General features: G+C 34.6%; 1 protein-coding gene across 3 annotated transcripts in view; it reads right to left on the bottom strand.

Annotated features, from left to right (window-relative positions):
• crb (cell polarity complex component crumbs) overlaps positions 1–22,350 on the bottom strand; it is a 193,064-nt gene that overhangs the window by 17,824 nt on the left and 152,890 nt on the right. For 2 of the 3 annotated variants that reach the window (XM_071586267.1, XM_071586266.1), the window contains exons 10-25: positions 22,009–22,237; positions 20,435–20,572; positions 19,547–19,839; positions 16,065–16,218; positions 14,317–14,544; positions 12,636–12,872; positions 12,243–12,323; positions 11,066–11,215; positions 10,533–10,681; positions 9,863–10,061; positions 8,050–8,441; positions 7,002–7,309; positions 6,225–6,354; positions 4,018–4,491; positions 3,103–3,301; positions 637–836 (exon numbers count right to left, since the gene is read on the bottom strand). In XM_071586267.1, the coding sequence (XP_071442368.1) occupies positions 637–836; positions 3,103–3,301; positions 4,018–4,491; positions 6,225–6,354; positions 7,002–7,309; positions 8,050–8,441; positions 9,863–10,061; positions 10,533–10,681; positions 11,066–11,215; positions 12,243–12,323; positions 12,636–12,872; positions 14,317–14,544; positions 16,065–16,218; positions 19,547–19,839; positions 20,435–20,572; positions 22,009–22,237 (3,561 nt within the window). The remainder of the gene's footprint in view (positions 1–636; positions 837–3,102; positions 3,302–4,017; positions 4,492–6,224; positions 6,355–7,001; positions 7,310–8,049; positions 8,442–9,862; positions 10,062–10,532; positions 10,682–11,065; positions 11,216–12,242; positions 12,324–12,635; positions 12,873–14,316; positions 14,545–16,064; positions 16,219–19,546; positions 19,840–20,434; positions 20,573–22,008; positions 22,238–22,350) is intronic. The other variant, XM_071586268.1, reaches the window with a different exon arrangement.

The following is a 22,350-nucleotide window of genomic DNA, read 5'->3' as shown; positions in this document are numbered from 1 at the left end:
TTTTGCAATATACAACCCCTTAAAGATGCAACTACAGTCTTAAAAAAAGATTGCAAAGTAAGTTTTGAAGTCATTCATCTATGAGCCCAAGGAATTCAATCAGGTTATTGCAAGTCCATGTTGATACATTTATATTAAAGCATATGGAAAATACTTGAGTCAGGATTTACATATTTATAGCATATAATTTAAGCTGGATTGAGATAATATATTTTTGTAATAATCAAGCTTTTATGAAATATTTTCACTAATTAAACAAAACATTTGCAAGTTAAAATTTGTTGTCTCAGGCGTAACTTTATGGAATATGCATAACATATTGAAATATAATGAAATAATTGACTTTGTAATTCCACACACTTTATTTTAAAAAACATGACCCAGGTTTCGACATTGAACGTCATCATCAGGTGGTCATCAGGTGGTGGGCAAAGTCAATTATTTCATTACATTTCAATTTGCAAGTTATTTTAACAAAATCCTATGAACTATGCCCATTAAATCACCATTTCTTTTTTGTACCTTATAGTCTTCAGGAAATTTATCCAGGATCAAACACTGTCATTATGAAGTTCAAATTTCATGATCTTCCAATTTGTTTGATTTTGGTTTACCTGCCCACACTTTTTAAATTACCTGGGTAATTGCCTGTGCAGAGGGAGGAGGTGAAGATGATCCAAGATGGAATATACAGCAGCCAGATGTACTCTGTCGGGTACGAATAAACATTGATATATTCACAGTACTTCGTACAGCTCGCCTTGCTTCATCTCCAACCCTAACAGCCACAAGACTGGCTCCAGTGCTCTCATGACCAAATGTTGCAGCTGTCATATCTGTCAATCAAAATGATTTTCAAGGCATAAGTAAAACAACACTCACAAATACAAGTCACTTACACAAGTGATACAGTGATTACAATCACTCAACCTCTAGATGGAGGAAAAACAACTATGCTGAAATAAAACCCAGTACATCATGAATAGCAAGCTGGAGCGTTGGGGCAGCACCAAGGTCAGCAAAAGATTTATGCAAACATAAATATATAATTCTGTAAATAATAATGAGATATACTTATCATCATTGGAATTTAATCAACAATGAAAAAGTGAAAGGCAGTAATATTTTTTTTCTTGTATCAATTTAATATTGAAAGTCAATTTAAATTAATGTGCATCTTTCATTTTGCTATCATTTTATGAGCCTTACATCAGTAACCAATAAAATTATATAATATAATTTTAACAGTTTACATATCAGTTAGAAGTACATATATTGTATATGTACTTGTACCTGTTATGTAAAATCACTTCATTTGATTTGGCCATAAATTAAAATATGAATGAGATATTTCTTAAATTGCCTCCACACAGCCATACCTCCCAGTATCTGGTTAGTTCATCAAAGGAACTGATTTCTTCCAGTTTATTCCCAAAGTAGTCAGTGAATATTTTTCACACCCTAGCCCTTTGCTCTTATTCTCTTGAATTATCACTTAAATGATGCAAAATTGTATGTTCCTGCAACTGTAATATTTTTAGACAATTCCAATAATTTTCTCTGCATTTATTATTCTCTTCCTTTCCACCTCATGTTCTTATTTTCCTTCCAGTGCTTCTAAATAACACTCTTGGTTTTAGAATATAATTTACTAGTGTATTTAAAAACTTGTCATTTTCCCCTTAAAAATCCCTGCCCACTTTTCAGGATCACAAGTCTTAGCCCACTATTCATAGTAGTAGTAGTTTTGAGGGGAGGCGACCGACAGCTAAGGTCATTTGCGCCATAGGGGATGGATAGGAAAGGATGAAGGGTGGAGAGAAACCCGGCGTCGGCATTAGCCTACTCTTTACGAAAGGCGCCAAGGGGTCCACAGTTTAACGTCCCATCCGACGGACGGCGTACTCACTCAAAGTGCCCTCCACAAAGCACCTCAAGTAGGGATCGAGATACCTCTGAAAAATATTCAACACCGCCGGGATTTGAACCCGTGCCCTCAGGGTGGGAAGCCAGTACGTTAGCCCCCGCACCATCTCGATCCCCCCACTATTCATCTTACTCCTCAAGTGTATTCTTTGTTGTCTTCAATTTTTTACCACCTTGCTGAGAAAAAAACACATAAATAGTTGAGCTTTCTGGCTGGTATAGAATGCAAAAGGAAACCAATATGGACAGAAATAATTCAAGATGCAGCAGCTATCTATGCTTTGTTCTCAAGATGAAACTTTTTTTAGTTATCTAAAGTGTAAAAATATGCATGTATGTATATATTTTTGGATCCTTTCAAATTTCTGCATAATATTTCATCAGTGAGCTAACTGGATTATGAAGAATTCATGGAATTAGCAGAGAAATTCAGAGAAAGCCTTCGTATCCATACTGTGCAACCGTGGAGTTTTTGTTTAAAGTATAACATAAAAATTACATTCAATTACTAGATTATGATCTTGGAGTGTCGCTCCATAGAACAACTTTCCATGTGAATGGTCATACAGTTCTTTTCTCCTGGCTCTCTACCACTCTGCATTAAATAAGTTGTTGCTTTTAATCAGCCATATTAAATTTCATCTTATCATGGGCTATTTATCAGAGGATTTGCTTGTAGCAACTCTCCAAACTATCTTGTTCCCTTCCAATATTAAACGCAATGGAAAATAATTCCACTGGCAAATTTAAAAAAAATAAATATACATAGGCTAGAGCTTGAAATGATACATATGTATGTACTGTTGTGTTCATGAACACCTCTTTCAAACTTTACAATAGAGCTATTTGCTGGCCATGGTAGCGATAGTGGTAGGTGGCCATAAATCAAATGGCCATTGACCTCTGAAGAAGATCGCTGGTGAAGTGCAGGAAAATTTACATAGACGTTTTGCAATATATGTTGGATTCATTAAAAATGAGGCTACTGATTAAGGTGACTACTCAGAATAGGTGGCCATTGAGGCAAGTTTCACAGTCCCTTAACAACTCTTAAGTCATTCTTCAAGAAGATTATAAAAGTATTTTGGTACTATGACAATACCTACGGGGTTAGGACCTTATCCTGGATGAGAGATGAAAAATTAGTGGAATGGAAAAAAATGCAAGTAAACTTACTGTACTGGCATGTATGACCTAGATAAGGCCTTTCACAGTTGCATCGGAAATCACGCCATAAATCCGTGCAGTGGCCTCCACTGTGGCATGGATTTGGATCGCACTGTGGCTCCCTGGGGCATCCTATGTCCACCATCTCCAGTTTTACAGTTGGTTCGGTTCCATTTAAACCAGTTGTTTCAGCCACATCCTCTCCATCCTAAATTAAACAAGATAAAGTTATCATGGCATCCCTCATTTCATTATGCATCATTTCAAACAGGATTGCAGTGGCAGTAGTTCATTACTATGGAATGATTAAAACAAGTGAAATGACTAGCACTATGGGGGATATGAGGGTGGTTTGGGTAGGAAAGGTGTGAATGAATATCTGCGGCTGTTAATAGTATATCAGGAAAAAACTTCAGAAGACAACATTTTTAGGGTCGTTGCCTGGAGGCTGTTAATTGTACTATTGCATCATCACATAGATCAAGTCATTTAGTTACATTTGGCTATAAATGATACTGAGCCTTACCTGACTAACATTGGGCATTAATTTTTCCAGAAATTAGATCTCATTACTATAACAATTATATTAAAAAGGAATCTTGCTGCAAAAATTCTTATTTAAAAGGAAAGTAATATGCTTCCCTCATAGTAATTTGAATATTTCAAATAGTTATTTATATTCAATTCATTTTAGTCTTAGCCTGGAAAATTTTACTGATTTAACTATGTACATTTACTAGATGATGAAATATTTTTGGATACTTTTGAATGCACAGATCACAAGTGATCAAGTTATGCAGTATAAATTGGCCATATATTATAGAAAAAAGAGTAGCAATAAAAAGTGTACTAGATTAGAAAAAAGGCAATTTTCTAGGACTTTCAATGCTAGAGAAAAGATAATGATAATTTATGTCTCCTAACCCTGTGTAAGGTTGGTCCATAAGTAACAACATCTCTGCTGGATCCAGATTCATCATTGTTATCAGTGTCTCCTCCATTTATGGTATGTCCATCAGTGACGGCATTCCCATCACCTGCATTGTCATTGGTAATGGAATCTCCATTGAGATGACCATCTCCATGATTTTCATCCTCTGCCTCCTCTTCCATTTTATCAGTTCCTGGCAATACCCAAGCACCATTGACTGCAATGTCCTGAATGCAACCAATGAATGAGGGTGGCCCATGTGCCAGTCGACGGAGGGTAGACACGGAACCACCAATGTAGGTAATAGGAAAGGAAGTGAACTGATTCGAGGATCCCTCCAGCAGGGTAATGGGGTAGATAGTTTGCTCCTCATTGGCTGCCAGAACCAGGTGAGAGGCATTGGTAGCGACAAAAACCTTCTGCCAATTTCCATCATTCAGTCTTGATCCAATTACAACACCTTCCCACTGAAAAAAAGACAACAATGCTATATTCAACAAGTAGCTTGGCAAGTTCTGGCAATATCTAATATCACCAAGCATCCCTTGTTATTTATATTTGTATACCTTTACAGCAGAGAGAAAAAAATTATTTATATTTATTGATTGAATATCTTTAAAAGCTCAGCATACATTATATACACGTGTCTACATAAACAAATATCTATAAATTATTTAGAGAGAAGACGGAAGCAGACAGTGAAAAATTAAGTCATTTTCTTGCATATGGCTAAGAATTAAGTTGGTGTTATCAGAATGAAGTCATTGTGGTGGGTAAACCATCTAATTTGCGTATTTATGCCAGAATCAACTTTTATTTTGAAAAAATTAAGTATGGCATTATTGAGATATCTGAAGAACTATTGTCCAAAAACACCAGAGAATGCTTAATTCATTTGCATCAATACATGACATAGCTAAAAAAATAATAATGTTTGATTCAATTTATGAACAAGTTTAATCATTGATTAACCAAATATTCATGTTGAAGTGTCATTACAATGACAACATTGGTTATTGCTTGCTGTGATCTTCTAGCAATTCACGAATCCTGCGAAAATTATGCCTTTTCATAAATCTGCATTGTCTTTCTTTTCATTTGCATTTTCTTGATTTTAGAAATACATATCAACAAATTTGAACCTTCAAATGATAATTGATAGAATAAGATTACATTAAGGTTATTCAGAAATCCTAAGCCCCAGTTGAAGTGCCTACCCATGGTGGGTCAAATGGCAGCTGCAGCTGTGTAGGCAGTTACACAGGCTGTGCCAGTGACTGCACAGATGGGTATCAATTTAATGTCGGTGGCTATGCAGCCAGTGCAGCCATCTAAGTAGGCTATCTCTCCCGAGGACATGAAGAAATTAGTGTAAATGATTAGATAATGCACTTATATTTTGGGGAGACAAAGGAAATTGCTTACAGTAGAAAATTATGCATACTCACTGTACTAATATTTTTATCCTATTCCTCCTTTAAGTTGGCTTTAAAATGTATACTCACTGCAGGATTAATCATCTTAAAACAAGACTATTACTATTAGTATTATTATAGTTTTCAGATGTTTGAAAATGATGAGGGCAACACTTTTGAAAGGTAGGAGCACATTTTGGTAATGTGAATGGTAATGCTAAATTAACAATAGAATTTTATAAGAGTTAAAAAATACTAATAGGCATGATGCCCCTAGTTAATTTAGTGAAAAAATACTGGAATAATTAATCAATTAGTGAGTCAAATCCCATTTATTGGTATTAACCTGCTTTCAAGATAAGATATTTAAAATTTCATTTCAATGAAATCTTTTGGAAAATTCATGCCTCTTCCAAGCTTAATTTTGTTTCTCAGACTTGTAGACACAGATTTCAAAGAGGAAAAAAAAGTAACAGTGTTAATGTATTATTGTACACTTGTATTAAATCTGCTAAATGGTATGGATTATCAGCTGTGTGCCAAGATTATGATCTTCATCATTCGCTGGCCATCCTCTTACCTGCTAAAATGGTGGATTTAAAAATTTTCCGAGGAGGAATCAGTGTATTAATACCTGAATTTCTTACATGAACTATTTTCATAGATTCTGTATCTTATTTTTCATGAATTAATGGCATTAAATCTTAAGCCGCACCTGAGATATAAGAACCTTGGGAGTGAATTATCTTGTATATAAGTATACATGATTATTCAAAATAACTTACCTTGTTTAAAAGACTAGAGTGAAGATTGAGACGGCCCCCAGCTAATTCCAAAATGTAATAAGTGAGGCCTCGACCAATGGCCAATAGTCCAGATTGTAAGGTAGTCCGAAACCGTAGTTGCACATCATAGCTAAAACAACAAAAAGAAAGCCATTGATATCACTGGGTTGTATCTCCCATGTTTAATTTGTCTCTTTTCCTTTCATAGTCTTTGTGAGTTAGTCAAGAACTCATCACATAATAAAGCTTATACAAAATATATAAAATTATGATAATTTAAAATTGAAAGCAAGAATAACATAATTAGACAACCATTATAGCGTATGTGCCAGTAAATAAAAATATCTATAATAAGTAATTCTTTCTCTAACTTGTTATCGGAAATAGTGGTAAAAGGCTCTATTTGCAATTAGTAAAAAACGAAAGGTGAGCTTCAAATATTCCAAAAGCAAAAATTCATCTAAAAACTGAGTCAAGTTTGCTGCTAGGTTAGAAACTTTACTAATAAAGACACTTGTTCAGGTCAGCAGAGAGCAATAGTATCTTTTCTCAAAAAACTGGAATGTAACAAAAAATACGTTTTAACAATTATGTGGTTTGTTGAAAATAGCCATATTGAACTCTTATTTTTGATTTACCGGAGCATTACACATCTTTTGCTAGCATTAGTGGATTTCCACCATAATCCAGCAGACATTCATGCATGAAGCCTACCAATTTTTCCTGCAGCAAATTATATACACCTATGAATTTTCCATAAAAGTTCACTATACTAACCCCTCCTCACGTCCCCCTGCACTATTGACAAGGACATATGATGAACCTGTAAGTGACATGGTTGTTGGCCTTTCACACATTTTGCCACGGAAACCTTGTGGGCAAGTGCAGTTGAACCGATGATGTACTTCTCCTTCGAGATATGGTGTGCAAGAACCATTATTTTTACATGGATGTCCTCGGCAACCAATCAGCTCTTTAGAGCAATTACGACCACCATAACCAAGAGAGCATTCACATTGGTAATCAGCACGAAGGTCCAAACAGTTCCCATGGACACAGGGATTGTAGCGGAGGCACTCATCAATCTAAGGGAAATAAGAGGTATCATTTTATTCCTAATATATGACAATTCCAACTAATTACCAGAGGGAAGAACTAAATTGGAAATATTCACACTAAGAGCAGTTATTTAGAGAGGTATGAGACTGATGAGATTGTATAAACCTTTTAACATGGGTATAAATATTAGGGATGAAAAGGATTCAATGAACATTGCTATATGTCATATATAGGAAATCCTCTTCAGTTAAATAGGGATCAGAATACCACCACAAAATTTACCCTTACAGTAAAATTTAAAAAATCGGGGTGGATCTATCTATGAAACTATAAATTTTGATTTCAAACCATCAGTTGCAATTATTACTGCATGTACATGCATTATAATGGGAAATTTAAAATGGAAATGGACGATCTATTTCACTCTTAATCATGGATTAATGGAAATGGAGAACTATTTCACTATTAACATGTGCCATTATTAGATGACTAACAATTGAACAAAGAATAATTAATATGCATTTGAAGGTATCTAGAAAAATGCCTTCTTCAGAGAAGTAGCTACATTTCCAAGTAATTTCCAAAGATCAGCATAAATGAAAAGTTCTGAAATGTTCTCTTGACTAGAATAAGATTTCTACTTTAAATATACATATGATAAAAATAATGAAAATTGGCGGTTACAATCATTAATGTTATTTTCATATGTCTCATATGTCATGTTTAAACAGAAGTGTGGGGATGTAAATTAAATTATGGTACTTACTTCAATCTCACAACGCTCTCCTTCAAAACCTGGTTCACATTCACATGTGAATCCATCAACTCGATCCCGGCAAGCACCATTTGCACAAGGTGATGAAGCACACTCATTCACATTCTCCTCACAGTCCCGACCCACAAGTCCTCTGGGACATATACACTCATATCCCGCCGCAGCAGCTGGTGAGAATTCCTTGTTGAAGATGGGGGGCAGAGTGAATGGCAAATTGATTCTTGCTGTCTGGGGTGACCCATATGAGACTGAACTTGTCATTGCCAGTATGGAATATCCACCGCTGGAGGCATATAGAGAAACATTGGAGCGTTGCAAACAAGTTCCTCCATACTGACAGGGTGAAGGCTCACATTCATTTATGTCAATTTCACAGTTTTTCCCTGCAAGTAGTATCAAAAAGAGTATTAATTAGATTTTTTTTAATTTTAATTTAAGTGTACCAAATATTACAAAAATTAAATATAATATAGTTTTAAAAAATTAATGAAATATTCTCTGGTTTTTAGTCTCTAATTACTAAAGTAGGCCTAGAGAGCTACTTTTTTATTTTTCATTATTAGTTTATTGATATTATTTTTCTTCAGCAGACCATCCTAAATAAAGAATATCTACATGAATACACTAAACAATACCCCCATACTTAGTTGTGCTAGAAAAATTTCCAGTAGTTATTCTACTATTGTGAACTTTGTTCAGAAAAGTGTGAAACCTTAAGTCTTCGTTAAACTTTCATGATCATCAGTATTTCAATCCTAAGATTGGTTTACCCCAGTCCCCCATTCTTCAAGATTCAGTGTTGATTCCTTCTCACACCCTGACAGCTTCTTTGTTTTATGCAATTCTTAATTTGATAGTTTTCTCTTGGTCTTCTTCATGGTATCTTCCCTTCAATTTTCTCATCTATAATTTTATAACAAAACCACTGTGCCACGACCTTAATGATTACTAATATTTTTTTTACACAACTCATTCCAAAAATTATAAATATTTCCTCTCTGACCAATGTTTCAAAGGTAGGGCTGATTGTTAAAATCAAAAATTTTGTTTACAAATATCAACTAGAGCAATTTGGATCATGCAATCAATATCTTCAAACACTTCCCACGTCCACTTTGTGCAATAAATAGTGTTTCCAGTATTTCATAATACTTTCAATATTGTTTTTCAGTGGATTTGTAAATTGACTGGCGAGAACCCCCCCAATGTTAACAATACTTTTTTCAGGACCCCCAAGTTTTGGAGTTTCAGGTAATTTATCTTTTAAGGGGTTGAAGATGCAAAGTTGGTTCTATAGACTTTTTTAGCAGTGTCTGCCAACAATATGGAATGTGGGTAACGATTTCTTTCTCTTCAATTTGAATTGTACAGATTTCTCTCAATTAAAATATGAGTCAGTGTTTTCCCTGACTCTAATATCTGACTCTAACAATGTACATTAGAGTTAATCTCAGTCCAGTCAATGCCAAGTCTGCAATAGGAGCGCCTAATTGAGTTTAACTCTCTGATTGCTTTGGTTAACCTGAACTGTAAAAGCAACTTCTGAAAATCATTACATCATAACAAACAGTTCCTCACATAGGATTCAAGTATGCAACCTTGATGATGGTCTGGTATATGAAATTCTCATCAGATTAATTGTAACAGCTTTGACATAACCAGCTACCATAGGAATTGATGTTACTTTCATCCATGACACAGGTATTCTCAGTATTTCAAAGTTCACTGATGGATAATGAAAATATGAGTTTCCAGTACTTCTGGTTGGGAAAATCTTGAGACATATGATAAGAGCCATACTTACCAGAGTACCCTGGAAAGCATGTGCATGAGTAATCATTGATGTCATCCACACATGGTGCACCATTGAGGCAAGGTGAAGTTGGTGCACAATCATCAACATTGTTTTCACAATGCTCTCCTTCAAAACCAGTTCCTGTGCAGTTACAAGTGTACTCATTCATGCCATCCACACATATTCCACTGTTGAGACAGGGATTTGACTGTGAATATAATGAAATGGAACTTGGAATTAATGTTGATAATGATAAAAAAGCACATAAAAAGAGTAATAGGTCGATATTTTCAGTGATATATTGGTAAATATAATAGTCTTGAAAACCACTGGTATGAAATGCCATTGGTAATGAATCTCAATGGTGATGAGGCATTGCTCAATGACTTAACACAATAATGCCTACACCCAAGGATAATCATTACACCTAATAACTAAATTGTATGTAAATGTTTCATTTCAGCCAATTTCCACCACAATTCAACTGGTTTCAAGAGAATTTTTCCCAGGATGGCTGCCTTTACAATTAGTTCTCTCAAAACTTCTTACATTCAAAAGGTCAATTTGTCAGTAGAGGTGGTCAATTTTATGCCCTGCTCATAGATATTGAACAAACAATGGGCCATTATGTTTCAATTATTTGTCTAAGTAATTAACATATAATAGCAGAATTACTAACCTCACAATCATCAATATTAGTTTCACAGAGTGATCCAGTCAAACCAGCCGGACATACACAAGTGTAAGATGCAACTTCATCAATACAGGTTGATCCATACTGGCATGGATTTGACTCACATTCATTAATATTGGTTCCACAGTCCTTACCTATAAGCAGCAAATGTCAACAAGTCAAAAAGTGTACACTCATTTTCAAAGAATTAAATTCAATAATTTCATTTAGATGCATCAACCATATAATCTAGCATGCATTTAATATTTCTTCTTAATTTACAAGTTTTATTTAAACATTATCACTATTCTTTTATCAAGATATAAATCTTAATTCAATTATATCTACTTTATAACACAATACAAATATTTATAATGGAATAAAATCAAATTATGGAGCCATATTTTTGCCATAAATATGTCAAATTTGCAAGGTCTCTTCCTATCTTCCTTCTCCATGCAATGAAAACTTGTTTGTTAAATACTACTCTACACAAGTAAGCACAATAACCCCAACTTGATATAAATTGGCAAACTAACCTGCATATCCTGGTGTACAAATGCAGTTATATCCATTTATCTTATTTTCACATGTGGCACCATTTAGGCAAGGTCGTGATAAACATTCATCAAAGTCCAAATCACAGTGATCTCCAGAAAAACCAGGACGACAAAAGCACTGATAACTGCCTAAAATGGAGAATATGCAACTTGACAGATGGCTTTATTTTGAGGTCAAACAAAGTCTTCTTATTTTAAAAACAATAGGTCAGCTATAGCACAATAGAACAACCAGAGAAGATTAGAAAAGAACAAGAATTATTAAAAATCAATGCTAGGCGCGTTTATGACAGAGCCAAGGAAGAACGAACTCAACAAGACTTCTGAAGGTTATGGTAAGAAAAGCGAATATGTTAACAAAAATTCAGCCATCTAAAAATGAAAATAACAAGCTTCCAATGCAATACAGAAATCCTGAGTAAAACAGTTTTAGAGTAAAATTGAAAATTAGTGGGCCTAATTCACTCATTTTCAGTTAAAGATAAAAATTACAGAAATAAGCTCTACATCCATGATTCATTGCGTTTTTAATAAAAAAAAGATATTACTTTCCAAGAATAAAATTGATTGCCAAAACCAAACCTATCTCCTCTAAATTAAACCAAAAATGGTAAATTATAAATATATAAAAGAAAAACAATAAAGTGAGAGAAAAAGACATTAAAAGGAAATTATGTAGTTTCTATTGATAAGCTATGACAGTACAATAACCCAGCATTGGTTCAAACTTAGGACAAAATGCAAAACAATCCAGGTTAACGGAAAACCATAAGTTTTTATCTGTTGTTCAATCAATGTAAGACATAACTATCACTTGGACATAGGTGTATGGCTGGTGTCCCTATCGCTGGTGTGGTCACATAGGTGTAGGAGTATGACTGAGGTGTCCGACTAAAACTAAAAATTGGCCATACATTTAAAATATGAACTTACTCTATAATGTAAGATAAATTAAGGGTTCATACATCACCGCTTATCAATGAGAACTTTAAAGTTGATTTGCAATTTTCATTTTCAATTTCAGTTTCATTAAATATTAATGGAATAATCGGAGCCCTATTCTCCTGTGCATGAATTTGCCTTTTAGTCTCTGAATTAATAATGCAAATATTTCACATCATGGTTACACATATATGGTACACTATATTAAAATTACCTTCTGTGTTAAGGCATATCCCATGATTACAAAGTTGAGTAGAGATTTCACATTCATTGATATCACTTTCACAATTCCGGCCTAGAAATAAGAATAATTTCATTGAACTTGGTACTTTTATGATTTCATTTAACTGAATATGTTAAAGAGTCACAATAAAACATCAATCATTGTTATTTTTATTTCACATAAATTATTGTTAGTTATTAAAAAATAAATGGATTAAGTTCCACCACTTCTCTTTCATAGAAAATCCATTTTGGATGCTACTGAATTATCATTTTAATAAAAATAATACATTTATAGACTTTCACATATTTGTACATTCTTTTGCAGTTCAGAATATAAACTTTTTAAAAGAGAGTAAACATTATTACAAAACAATATATTTACCAGTATATCCTGGTGGACAGATGCAAGTGTAGTTTGTCAGGCCGTCACGACAGGTTCCATTATTGTGGCATGGTCTTGAAAGACAGTGATCAATGTCAACTGAGCAGTTATCCCCAGTGAATCCTTCAGGGCACCTACATTCATACCCACCAACTCCATCAACACAGACCTTATCTGATGGGCAATTAGCTCGAAGGCAGTCATTGACATTATTTTCACAATGAAGACCTTCAAAACCTGCAAATACAAAATTTTATGCAAAATATAATTGGTCCCATGGCTTCAACACTACGGGATTGATTTTGATGTGATTTTTTTAGTACAAATTTCAGTCTTAAAAATGTAAATACTAAGCAATGCATATTAAAATCTAAAGTTTTCACTTCAAGCATTGGTGCATCCATTCTAAAAATCTAAGGTGGGCTAAATTCTTCCCTATTTATCTTGATTTTAAACACAGCAACCACATATTGCCCAACCACCCAGGATAGGAATATGAATTTTTATGGTGTCAAGCTGAACCCCACTTATATGTACATATATTCTAACTTGATTATGAGAAGCCCATGAATACAGGCAAATGCAGGTACATTCCATTTCTGCTGCATGACAAAAGCCACCTTATATTTCATTACATTGTACACAGTCAATGCTAAAAACTTTTATTTTACATAAGTAAGAATTCACTCCGAGCGCATTCCTTCTAAATACATCCTTCTCTTGAAAGCTGATATGAAAATCACCAAACAAATGTGATATAAGCTATAACTTTTGTTTCAAAAACAAAGATTTAAATTATGTTCCCAAATCCTGTAGCAATAAAAACCGCAAGCACCCAATGCCATCTCCCATCTGTATCATCCTTCAGGCTATGACAAAGACAGATTCAATGTAACTGTAGAGGTGAGATGCAAACCAGGTTTAAGTATATATGACTGAAACCAAGGTCTATCCCTAAATTGTTAAATATTCTGAGTGTCTTTTCTATGCATTCACAACTAAAAACTGTATGTTTTAGGAAGACAATACTCATATACTCCTAATCAATGTCTTTGTCACAATTTCTAAACCCAGCTTGATACCACAATCATGGAATTCGATATGCCACTGAAACAGCAAGGTCCTTGAAACCATATCTAAAAAATTTATTATAAAGTCCCAGCTGATATCTAGCATTAATTATCCATGCACTTTAAATTCAAATGGAAGATCCTTGGTTGTATGGCAAAATTTTGAAAACCATAGCACTCTGTGAGGAGGCATGGCAGCCTAGTATTAAGAGCATCGTTCCACTGATTGGAGGGTCCCAGGGTTATATCTCAGGTGCTGCACTTGGGAAATCATGCCTAAAAATCCAAGCAGTGGAAATTTATGGTTTCTTGAACTTTAGGAGAAACCTAATGGTGGTACCGGGAAAGGATCTAACCCCCTTACCCTGAAAACATGTATTTAATATCCCTTGGAATATTAGACTGATTTAAATGTACTTTTCATCATATTTATTTTGGGGAAAAAGCATAAAAAACATAATTAGTCTAATATTGGTTGCTTGTTTTCACTCCTTTTGTATATGCATGTAAAACTTACAACAAAATCTATCCTGCAGTCTTTGTAAAATATTAATGCACGTTAAATTGTTTTTATTCATCAGTGGAATTAACATAAAATATTATCAACTTACCTGGAGCACATTCACAATAGTACTCTCTCCTGGAGCGTTTTGTGACACAGGTTGCATTATTTTGGCAGGGAGTAAAAGCTGCACATGGGTCATATTCACGCTCACATCTCTCCCCCATAAATTCCTGGGTACAATTACATACATAACCATCAATTCTATCTTCGCATGTGCCTCCATTTAAGCAGGGTGATGATGCACATTCATCGATGCTTACTTCACACATTTTACCTAAGTGGACCAAAAGAAGATATTTAGGCATGAATTTTATGTTGCATTTTTTCAAAATGGGTTTATTTAAAACAATTTCTTTTTACTTTCGATCAAATTGAAACTTTAAAGTTTGGAAAAATGATTCATTTAAGCTTATTCATAGTTATTTCTTGCTTAATAAAAGATTTCAATGAAATTTATGCCAATGTATTTTTGCCTTTAAAGCAATACTGGAAAGTGTATTATTTTCTCTCATTATCCACAACTATTGCTGTATCCAAACTTAAGCAATTTTAACTAAAAAAATTAATCATTAAGTGTTACCGTAATTTCATAGACAACCAAGCTCAAGCTATAATTTATTCAAATTTGATAATTTTCTTAATTATCTACTTAATTAATTCCACTTCATACTTAAAGAGAAAAAAATGTATTACATTTGAATATGAGTGTTGGGGGAAAAACTGAATTTTCCACTGAAAAATTGACTGCAACTTATGCACACAAATGTGAAGCATGCAACTACATTTCTATTGACATGAATATTTCAGCCAAGTTGGTAAATTAGATAAAATTAAATATCACCATCCGTATTTTTATTTAAAATGAAAAGCATAAATGAGACATTGTGCAGCAATGTTAATAGCACCAATACTCAACAAACCCTCACCTGTTAAACACTCATTGTGATTACATGAAATAAAATAATGAAATGCAAGATAAAGCATGCAGCAAAGTACATAGAGTAGAATAAATGAATGACAGTCATGCTACAAACCTCAAGAAAATAAATTCTCGGGGAGAAGGGAGGGGGAATAAAAGCAGCATTAAGTAAAAAAAGAAAAATGATAAATAAAATCACAGTACATTGCAACTTGGTTTTATGACCAATCACTTTATTATTTATGTACAAACAAGAATTCTTTCACCACTATTGTTATTATGCATAATAGTTAGGTACAATTTCTTTTCCTATTTGACATAAAAGGTTAAGAGTTAAATAATTGTTTGGAACAAATTATTAAAGAGCAATGCAATTTCTGAAATTAAAATCTATAAGTAAAATAAATATATAAAATTTAACACTGTGGGTATTTACAATATTTTATACAATAAGATATCATATGATCATGAAATATGTACTAGGCAACATGCATATAATATAAATCACAATTATTTGGTCAACGACCAAAGGTTAACCTTACACCAAAATATTAGCCAATGTCTCATTTCTTGTGATTCTTAAATCTATAATTTTCCAATAAAAAATCATTTAGCAGCTTCATCAAGCGGCAAGGTATTGAAGGACCAAATACTAAATAATCTATTCAGAAGAATTAACATATTGGGAAAATAATGTAATATGTAATGATAATGTTTATTAACTCTACATATTGCAAAAAAAGCAATTAAGTTGCCCAGTTAGAGCTTAATCCCTAAACCACACCTTGTTAAGAATCCTTCACAAGCTGTTCAATCCGAAATGTAAAAAAAATTCATAGAGATATGCTATTTGGAACCATGATTAGTTACCATACCTGTAAACCCTGGAAGGCAGGAACATGAAAAGGAGTTTATAGAATCTGTACACGAAGCACCATTCCTGCATGGGTCTGATTGGCATTCATTCACATCAAGGTCACAGTTTGAGCCAATCCAACCTGGCTCACAAGTACAGTAGTATCCTCCACTCTATTAATAATTATGTGAAAAAGTTGTACCAGTTAAAATATTGGGTAAGAATACCTCTGCTATATAATAATGACAGACCTGGATATTGAGCACTGGGAATATTGCTGATAGGAAAACATTTTTAACAACAAAAATTTCATGAACAACAGAGTGAACAAGTAAGCAGTTTACTTGAGAATGACTGAGAGTAAAGCCCTAAGGAGTTTCAAAGGTGAATGATGATTAATAACATTTTCTGCATATAGATAAACTACCTTTTTGAACTTTGCCATTTGAAACTATGTCATAAAATTGAAGTTCAATAAAAATCCATGAAGTTCATGTCCTATTTTTCTATATATAATAATAAATATTATGGCATAAGTATGGTTCTTAGTCAAATGAACCCTTCCTGAATTCCTAGTAGTAGTAGTTTTGAGGGGAGGCGACCGACAGCTAAGGTCATTTGTGCCATAGGGGATGGACAGGAAAGGATGAAGGGTGGAGAGAAACCCGGCGTCGGCATTAGCCTACTCTTTACGAAAGGTGCCAAAGGGTCCGCAGCTTAATGTCCCATCCGACAGACGGCGTACTCGCTCAAAGTGCCCTCCACAAAGCACCTCAAGTAGGGATCAAGATACCTCTGAAAAATATTCAACACCGCCGGGATTTGGACCCGTGCCCTCAGGGTGGGAAGCCAGTACGTTAGCCCCCGCACCATCTCCATCCCCTCTTAGGTATCTTAGTTAAATGTAACTTTCCTTTCACTTCTCATATTCTGGCCACTAAAGCAGTTTAGAAGATGCCGAACTCTTGAAATACCATTTGGGATTTGGATATCTCAGATCTTCATGTGAGTGGATTACCCACCACTTTGAATCATAAAAAATTGCACACATTGAAATCTCTCTCTGTATCATGAAAATTTAGGCCCTATGATGGCAGAGAGACTTGGCTCATAGATGAAATAGAAAATTATTGGCCTCTTTGTTCAAATAGCTCAGTATGAGTACACCAGAATTTATTCTAAATACAATAGAGAACAAAAACTATAATTTTTATGCTAGAATTTTCTCATACTTTGAGGAAATAAAAAACTTGTGAGCAAGAGCAGTGTTTCATGGACATTTGAATTAAGTGATTCATTTTTTATATAACCTCAAACATTGCTGTATTTCTCATGATATTTTGGTAAAATTAAATGTAGCATTTTTTTAGTCTTGTGCTCTCACAGTGTCCATATTTGCCATCCTGGTAGCGTCGGGGTAATGCCCTTGCCTGCCAACTCAGAGGTTATGAGTTTGATTCCCACCTTGGTGGGTTTTCCTCCACCTAGGGCTTGGGTGTTTTTAATTGTCTTTATTGAATGTATAGGGATTAGATGGAAGAAGAGACTAATATGTCTCAATCTCACCCCAATAAAAGTCGTTAAATAAGTAAATAAAATATTAATGATGAGTTACATCTCACCATTTCTTTCTCACTTAGTTCACTACAAGGTGTCAGGATGGTGCAGTGGCTAATGTATAGGCTTCCCACCAAGAGGACCCGGGTTCAAATCCTGGAGACAACAAATAATTTTCAGGAGTATCCCGATCCTTACTTTAGGTGCCTTGTGGAGAGCACTTTCAGTGAGTACGACATCCGTCGGATGGGGTGTTAAACTGCAGACCCCTTGCCATGTTTTGACATGAGTAGGGTAATGTCAATGCTGGATTTCTCTCCACCCTTCCTTTCCCATCCATCCCAAATGGCACAAATGACCTTAGCTGTCAGTCGCCTCCCAAAAAAAGTACTCCTACTTAGTTCATTAAGAATTAATACTTTACTCTAAAATATTCCTATTAAACTCTCAGTATGCATTCATAACAGCAAGTAAAACTGCAGCCCCTCAGATAGTTCACTTTTATTTGGTGACCAAAAGACTCCTTGTATCAACATTAAAGTAGTCTTTTGAACCAAAAGTAATAAAATGGAAAAGTAAACTCCGAGCATCTTTATTAAAATAAAGCAAAACTCTAGCAAGATATACAGAAAGTATTTAACATTCTTGGTCAAATTGGGGCAAGTAGGTCCAAATTAGATCAACCAAAGCAAGAATTCAAACTCACACAAAGATTGAATACAGATATTTAAGGGTCTACCAGACCCATTCATGACCAGTCAAGGGGCATGCAGCTGAGAAAAAAACAGCCCAGAGATATTGTGCCCTGACCCTTACTCCACTTCAATCAGGATGGCCCCATCTCACACTTTCAATTTATCCTTGATGCCTTCCCTTATATGTGCCAAAAATCATCAGCCCCACTTTTTCTTCCCTATATTTAGGGACACTCTGTCAGTTAACTCTCATCATAAATTATCAAATTTGAATCAATATTTTCAGAAGTAAAGAAGACTCCCTTCTACAAGCTTCAAAATATATATTTTCTTGAGGAGTCACAAATTAAATATTTAAAGTCCTCAGTCACAGTGGTATGTAGGCAAATGATAATTTTGGTAGCAGATGAATGTTCAATTGGATCTTCTATCTGAAAAAACTTGAACTAGGCATAATTCAGGAAATTTCCTTGAAAGTAACTCACTCTATAGATACCTGTAGTGATTATCACTCACAAGTTAGGAGCTATCAGGGTGATGTAAGATTTCCTCTAAACCCTACTGCCTCTCATGCCAACTTCGTTAAAACTGACTTTGGATTCGATATGACATTAGAAGAGCCAATTTTGCTTGACATTATTGGTTAGCTAAAAAACCATAAACATAGTTAACAACCCAGAGGTGAGGGTGGAGTTAACCCAATACCAAGGCCAATGGTATGAAAAATTCTAACTTCAGGTTAGGGGGCCTAGTTCCATTCCCAGAGTCACCTATGTTTTCCCGGGAAGTTCTGGTACCTAAAAAACCGCTATAACTTAACTATGATAATAAGTGTATTCATTCCCAATAGCTCAGTATTGGTCAGGGTCTATCCCCGCACCCATTATTTCAGTCTTTTAGTCACTGAAAGCAGAGTGCCTTTGATTTGAAAGCATTCTTAGCATTAAAAATAGAAAATATGAGTAAGCAAAGTTCAAAAAGGCAGTGCGATGAGTTTTAATTGTACATATGTCAGAGTGAAAATAAGTCTTTTAAGCATCAAAAGCTATAGTGCCTCAATAATTAATATGACTTGATATAACAATGGAAGGGAACAAAATGGAAAACTTTATTCAGGCATCCTTTTTTGTTCTTTGATGCTTTGCCAAATATTAAATCAGAATACACTACTAACTAAAATTTGGCTTCTAGAAGAGTAAAAGTTAATACTTATACATAAAAATTAAAAAGATAATTCCGGGAAGCTTACATAATCTTTGCAGGATGTATAATGAAGACATGGATTGGCTGCACAACGAACAAGTGCCTCACAAGTTCTTCCGGTGAAGTGTTCGGGACAGACACAAGTGTCTCCCAGACATGTGCCCCCATTTTCACACCCTCTTCCTAATGAACCACATCTTCCTGAACCAGCATTCTGCTGATGCAGCTGTCCAACAGATGATGCCACTACACCATTTGCTGAGCGACTGGCAGATGAAGGTCGAATGTTTCCTAGTCCAGTTGACCTAATACCTGCTATCTTATGCCCACAGTCTGCTCCTGTTATTTCATATTAATTTTGGTAAAGATGTTGATGCAAAAGTGCTTGCTGAAGAATTTACATGGAAGGACTTGAGGGGAAAGTTACAAAGAGGGGAATTTAATATTTTTCAGGAAGCTTTATTAAACCTTTTGCACAGAAAAGTGCCTCTAACTTTCTTCTGATTAATGTGTAATTCATCATAAAACACCAAAACAATATTTATCCTACAGTAATCAATAATGACAGTGCTAAAAATTACAGAAAATAAATCAATTACATCAGGGAAATGGAACTACGGCTGATGAGTTTAAGGGATGACAAGATCACCACAACTCTTCTATGCATGTCTCCTAAGAAGGACAATCACAAAACAACAGCACAGCACACAACAAACAGAAAGGACATATTCACAGAGAAATAAGAAGAGCAATTTAAGGCATGCACAGTAAAATTTCACTCACAAGCTCCAAAGATGAGAAAAGTGACATATAATTTACAAACTATGGATGGGATTGTTAGATTATAAATACAATAATAACTACAAATGTGCAGAACTCAACTAAAAGTGAGCAGAGAAGCTTGACATAGTTGATGGGAACAAGAAGAATTTACCTGTAAATCCAGGAGGGCAAACACAAATTTGGGCTCCATCAGATTCCGGAGGTGATCCTGGATAGGTATAGCATGTGCCACCATTGAGACATGGAGTTGTAGAGCAATGAACCCCTTCAGTACAGTTTGGAGGGATACCTATAAATTGGAATTTTCAGAAATGAAAAATATCAATAACATTTATTTATTATTAGATGGTTACCATATCATACCACAATACACATTTCAATCATTAAAAACACAAAGCAGAGTACCTGTATGCATATTTATATACATTTTATTTAAGTACCATGTCACTAGTGTCAGTCTCAAGAAATTCGTTGACAGAGTTAAGAGACTTGGTTGATAGCTGAGAATGCAGTTTGGTTTTGAATGTTGAACTTTTGGTGCTATTGGCAGTAGCTGCCAGTTTATTAAATAATGTGATGCCCATGAATTTCACTGAGTCTTGGGTGTCAGTCAAATTAGAAAATTATGCATTACGCTTAAGTCTGCTTCTTGCTTCATAATTTTATACAATGGATCTTGTAAATAGATTATTGAAATTTTCTTTTACATCACATAAGGTAACATAAATATGTAGGCTCTAACGGATATTTCAAATCAACCACTAAATGAATAGGCAACGAGTCTCACACTCTCACCCAGTAGGTCAACTTGATGAGTGGATTATAAGCTTCAGATTTGGGCTGGACTGAGTTTGTCTTTAACTTTGGTTGAACTCCATATAATTCATTGCTGACTGCAAGGATTGCATGATTTTTCAGTTAATTGGAAAGCTGTCTTTGATAACTTTCTTACTTAGGTACTGTTCTCATGTGAGAGGAGGGGGAGACACTGATGAAAGGTTGCAAAAAATGTAATTTACATTATCGAAATTCCTTGAGCATCCAAGGATGAATTTCACATTCATTGTTTAAATATACATGCAGTGCCAAAGTGGCATTAGCTGAGAGCAGTTCCTCTGCACCATGGTGAAGTATAAGAACAAAGAGGAGTTTAGAAACATGGTGGATGGTGAAGACCATGTGAGCTTCTTCAAAAGTTCAAGATGTCGTAATAATGAAAGTTATATTTTATTTGTTGTTCATGCCTCCCTATCTGCATAGATGCACATATTGTGAAAACAATTGTCAAATTTTTGCTTTTATATAGCAAAGAATAACATAGTGAAATCATGGACGTTGAAGATTATCTCAAGTTTTTCAAAAGTGTAACTTTAGATAACAGTCTAACTTTAATTCTTGCTACTGACACAGAGTGCTCGTGTAAATATTCTACCTTCAATCCTGACCTTCCACCAAATTTCATATTGTAAGCCTAAGTACTATATCGTAAATATGCAAATTAATTCATGTTTCCAGTGTACATTTAATAAACAAACTTTCTGGCCAACCACACTGCAAAATCACCAACATCACTGTCAAACCAGATGCAATTAGCCTTCCTTTTATAGGCTACTAGCCTCTTTCTTTTCATCCTCGTGGTAATTAGACACGAAAGTTACCCTTCGTCATCAAAAGAAAAAATCTTACAGTAAAAACCACAGAAAGCCACAATAGAAAACACCTTACCTAAGTATCCAGGCATGCAGACACATTGATATGACCCCACTCCATCCAAGCACATACTGTTAGGGTATGGACAGTGAGGTGTCTGGCCTAGGGGAACCTCACATTCATCAATCTCTATTTCACAAGTCAAACCTCTATAACCATTCAAGCAATGACACTCAAAACCTCCTACTAAATCCAAACAGAATCCAGCATTTTGGCATGGATGAGAGCTGCATTCTTTAAGATTCTGTAGAAAAATAATTCACAATACATAAATTAGATAAGAAATAAATGAATAAATAAGAATAAATAATTCATTCATAAATGAATTATTTATTCTACATAAATGAATTGATAAGA

This window comes from Hetaerina americana, unplaced genomic scaffold (assembly GCF_022747635.1).
Source record: "Hetaerina americana unplaced genomic scaffold, ioHetAmer1.1.p SCAF_1, whole genome shotgun sequence".
NCBI classification, from domain to species: domain Eukaryota; kingdom Metazoa; phylum Arthropoda; class Insecta; order Odonata; family Calopterygidae; genus Hetaerina; species Hetaerina americana.
The sequence above is the reverse complement of the archived record's forward strand: the minus strand, read 5'-3'. Positions and strand labels throughout refer to the sequence as shown.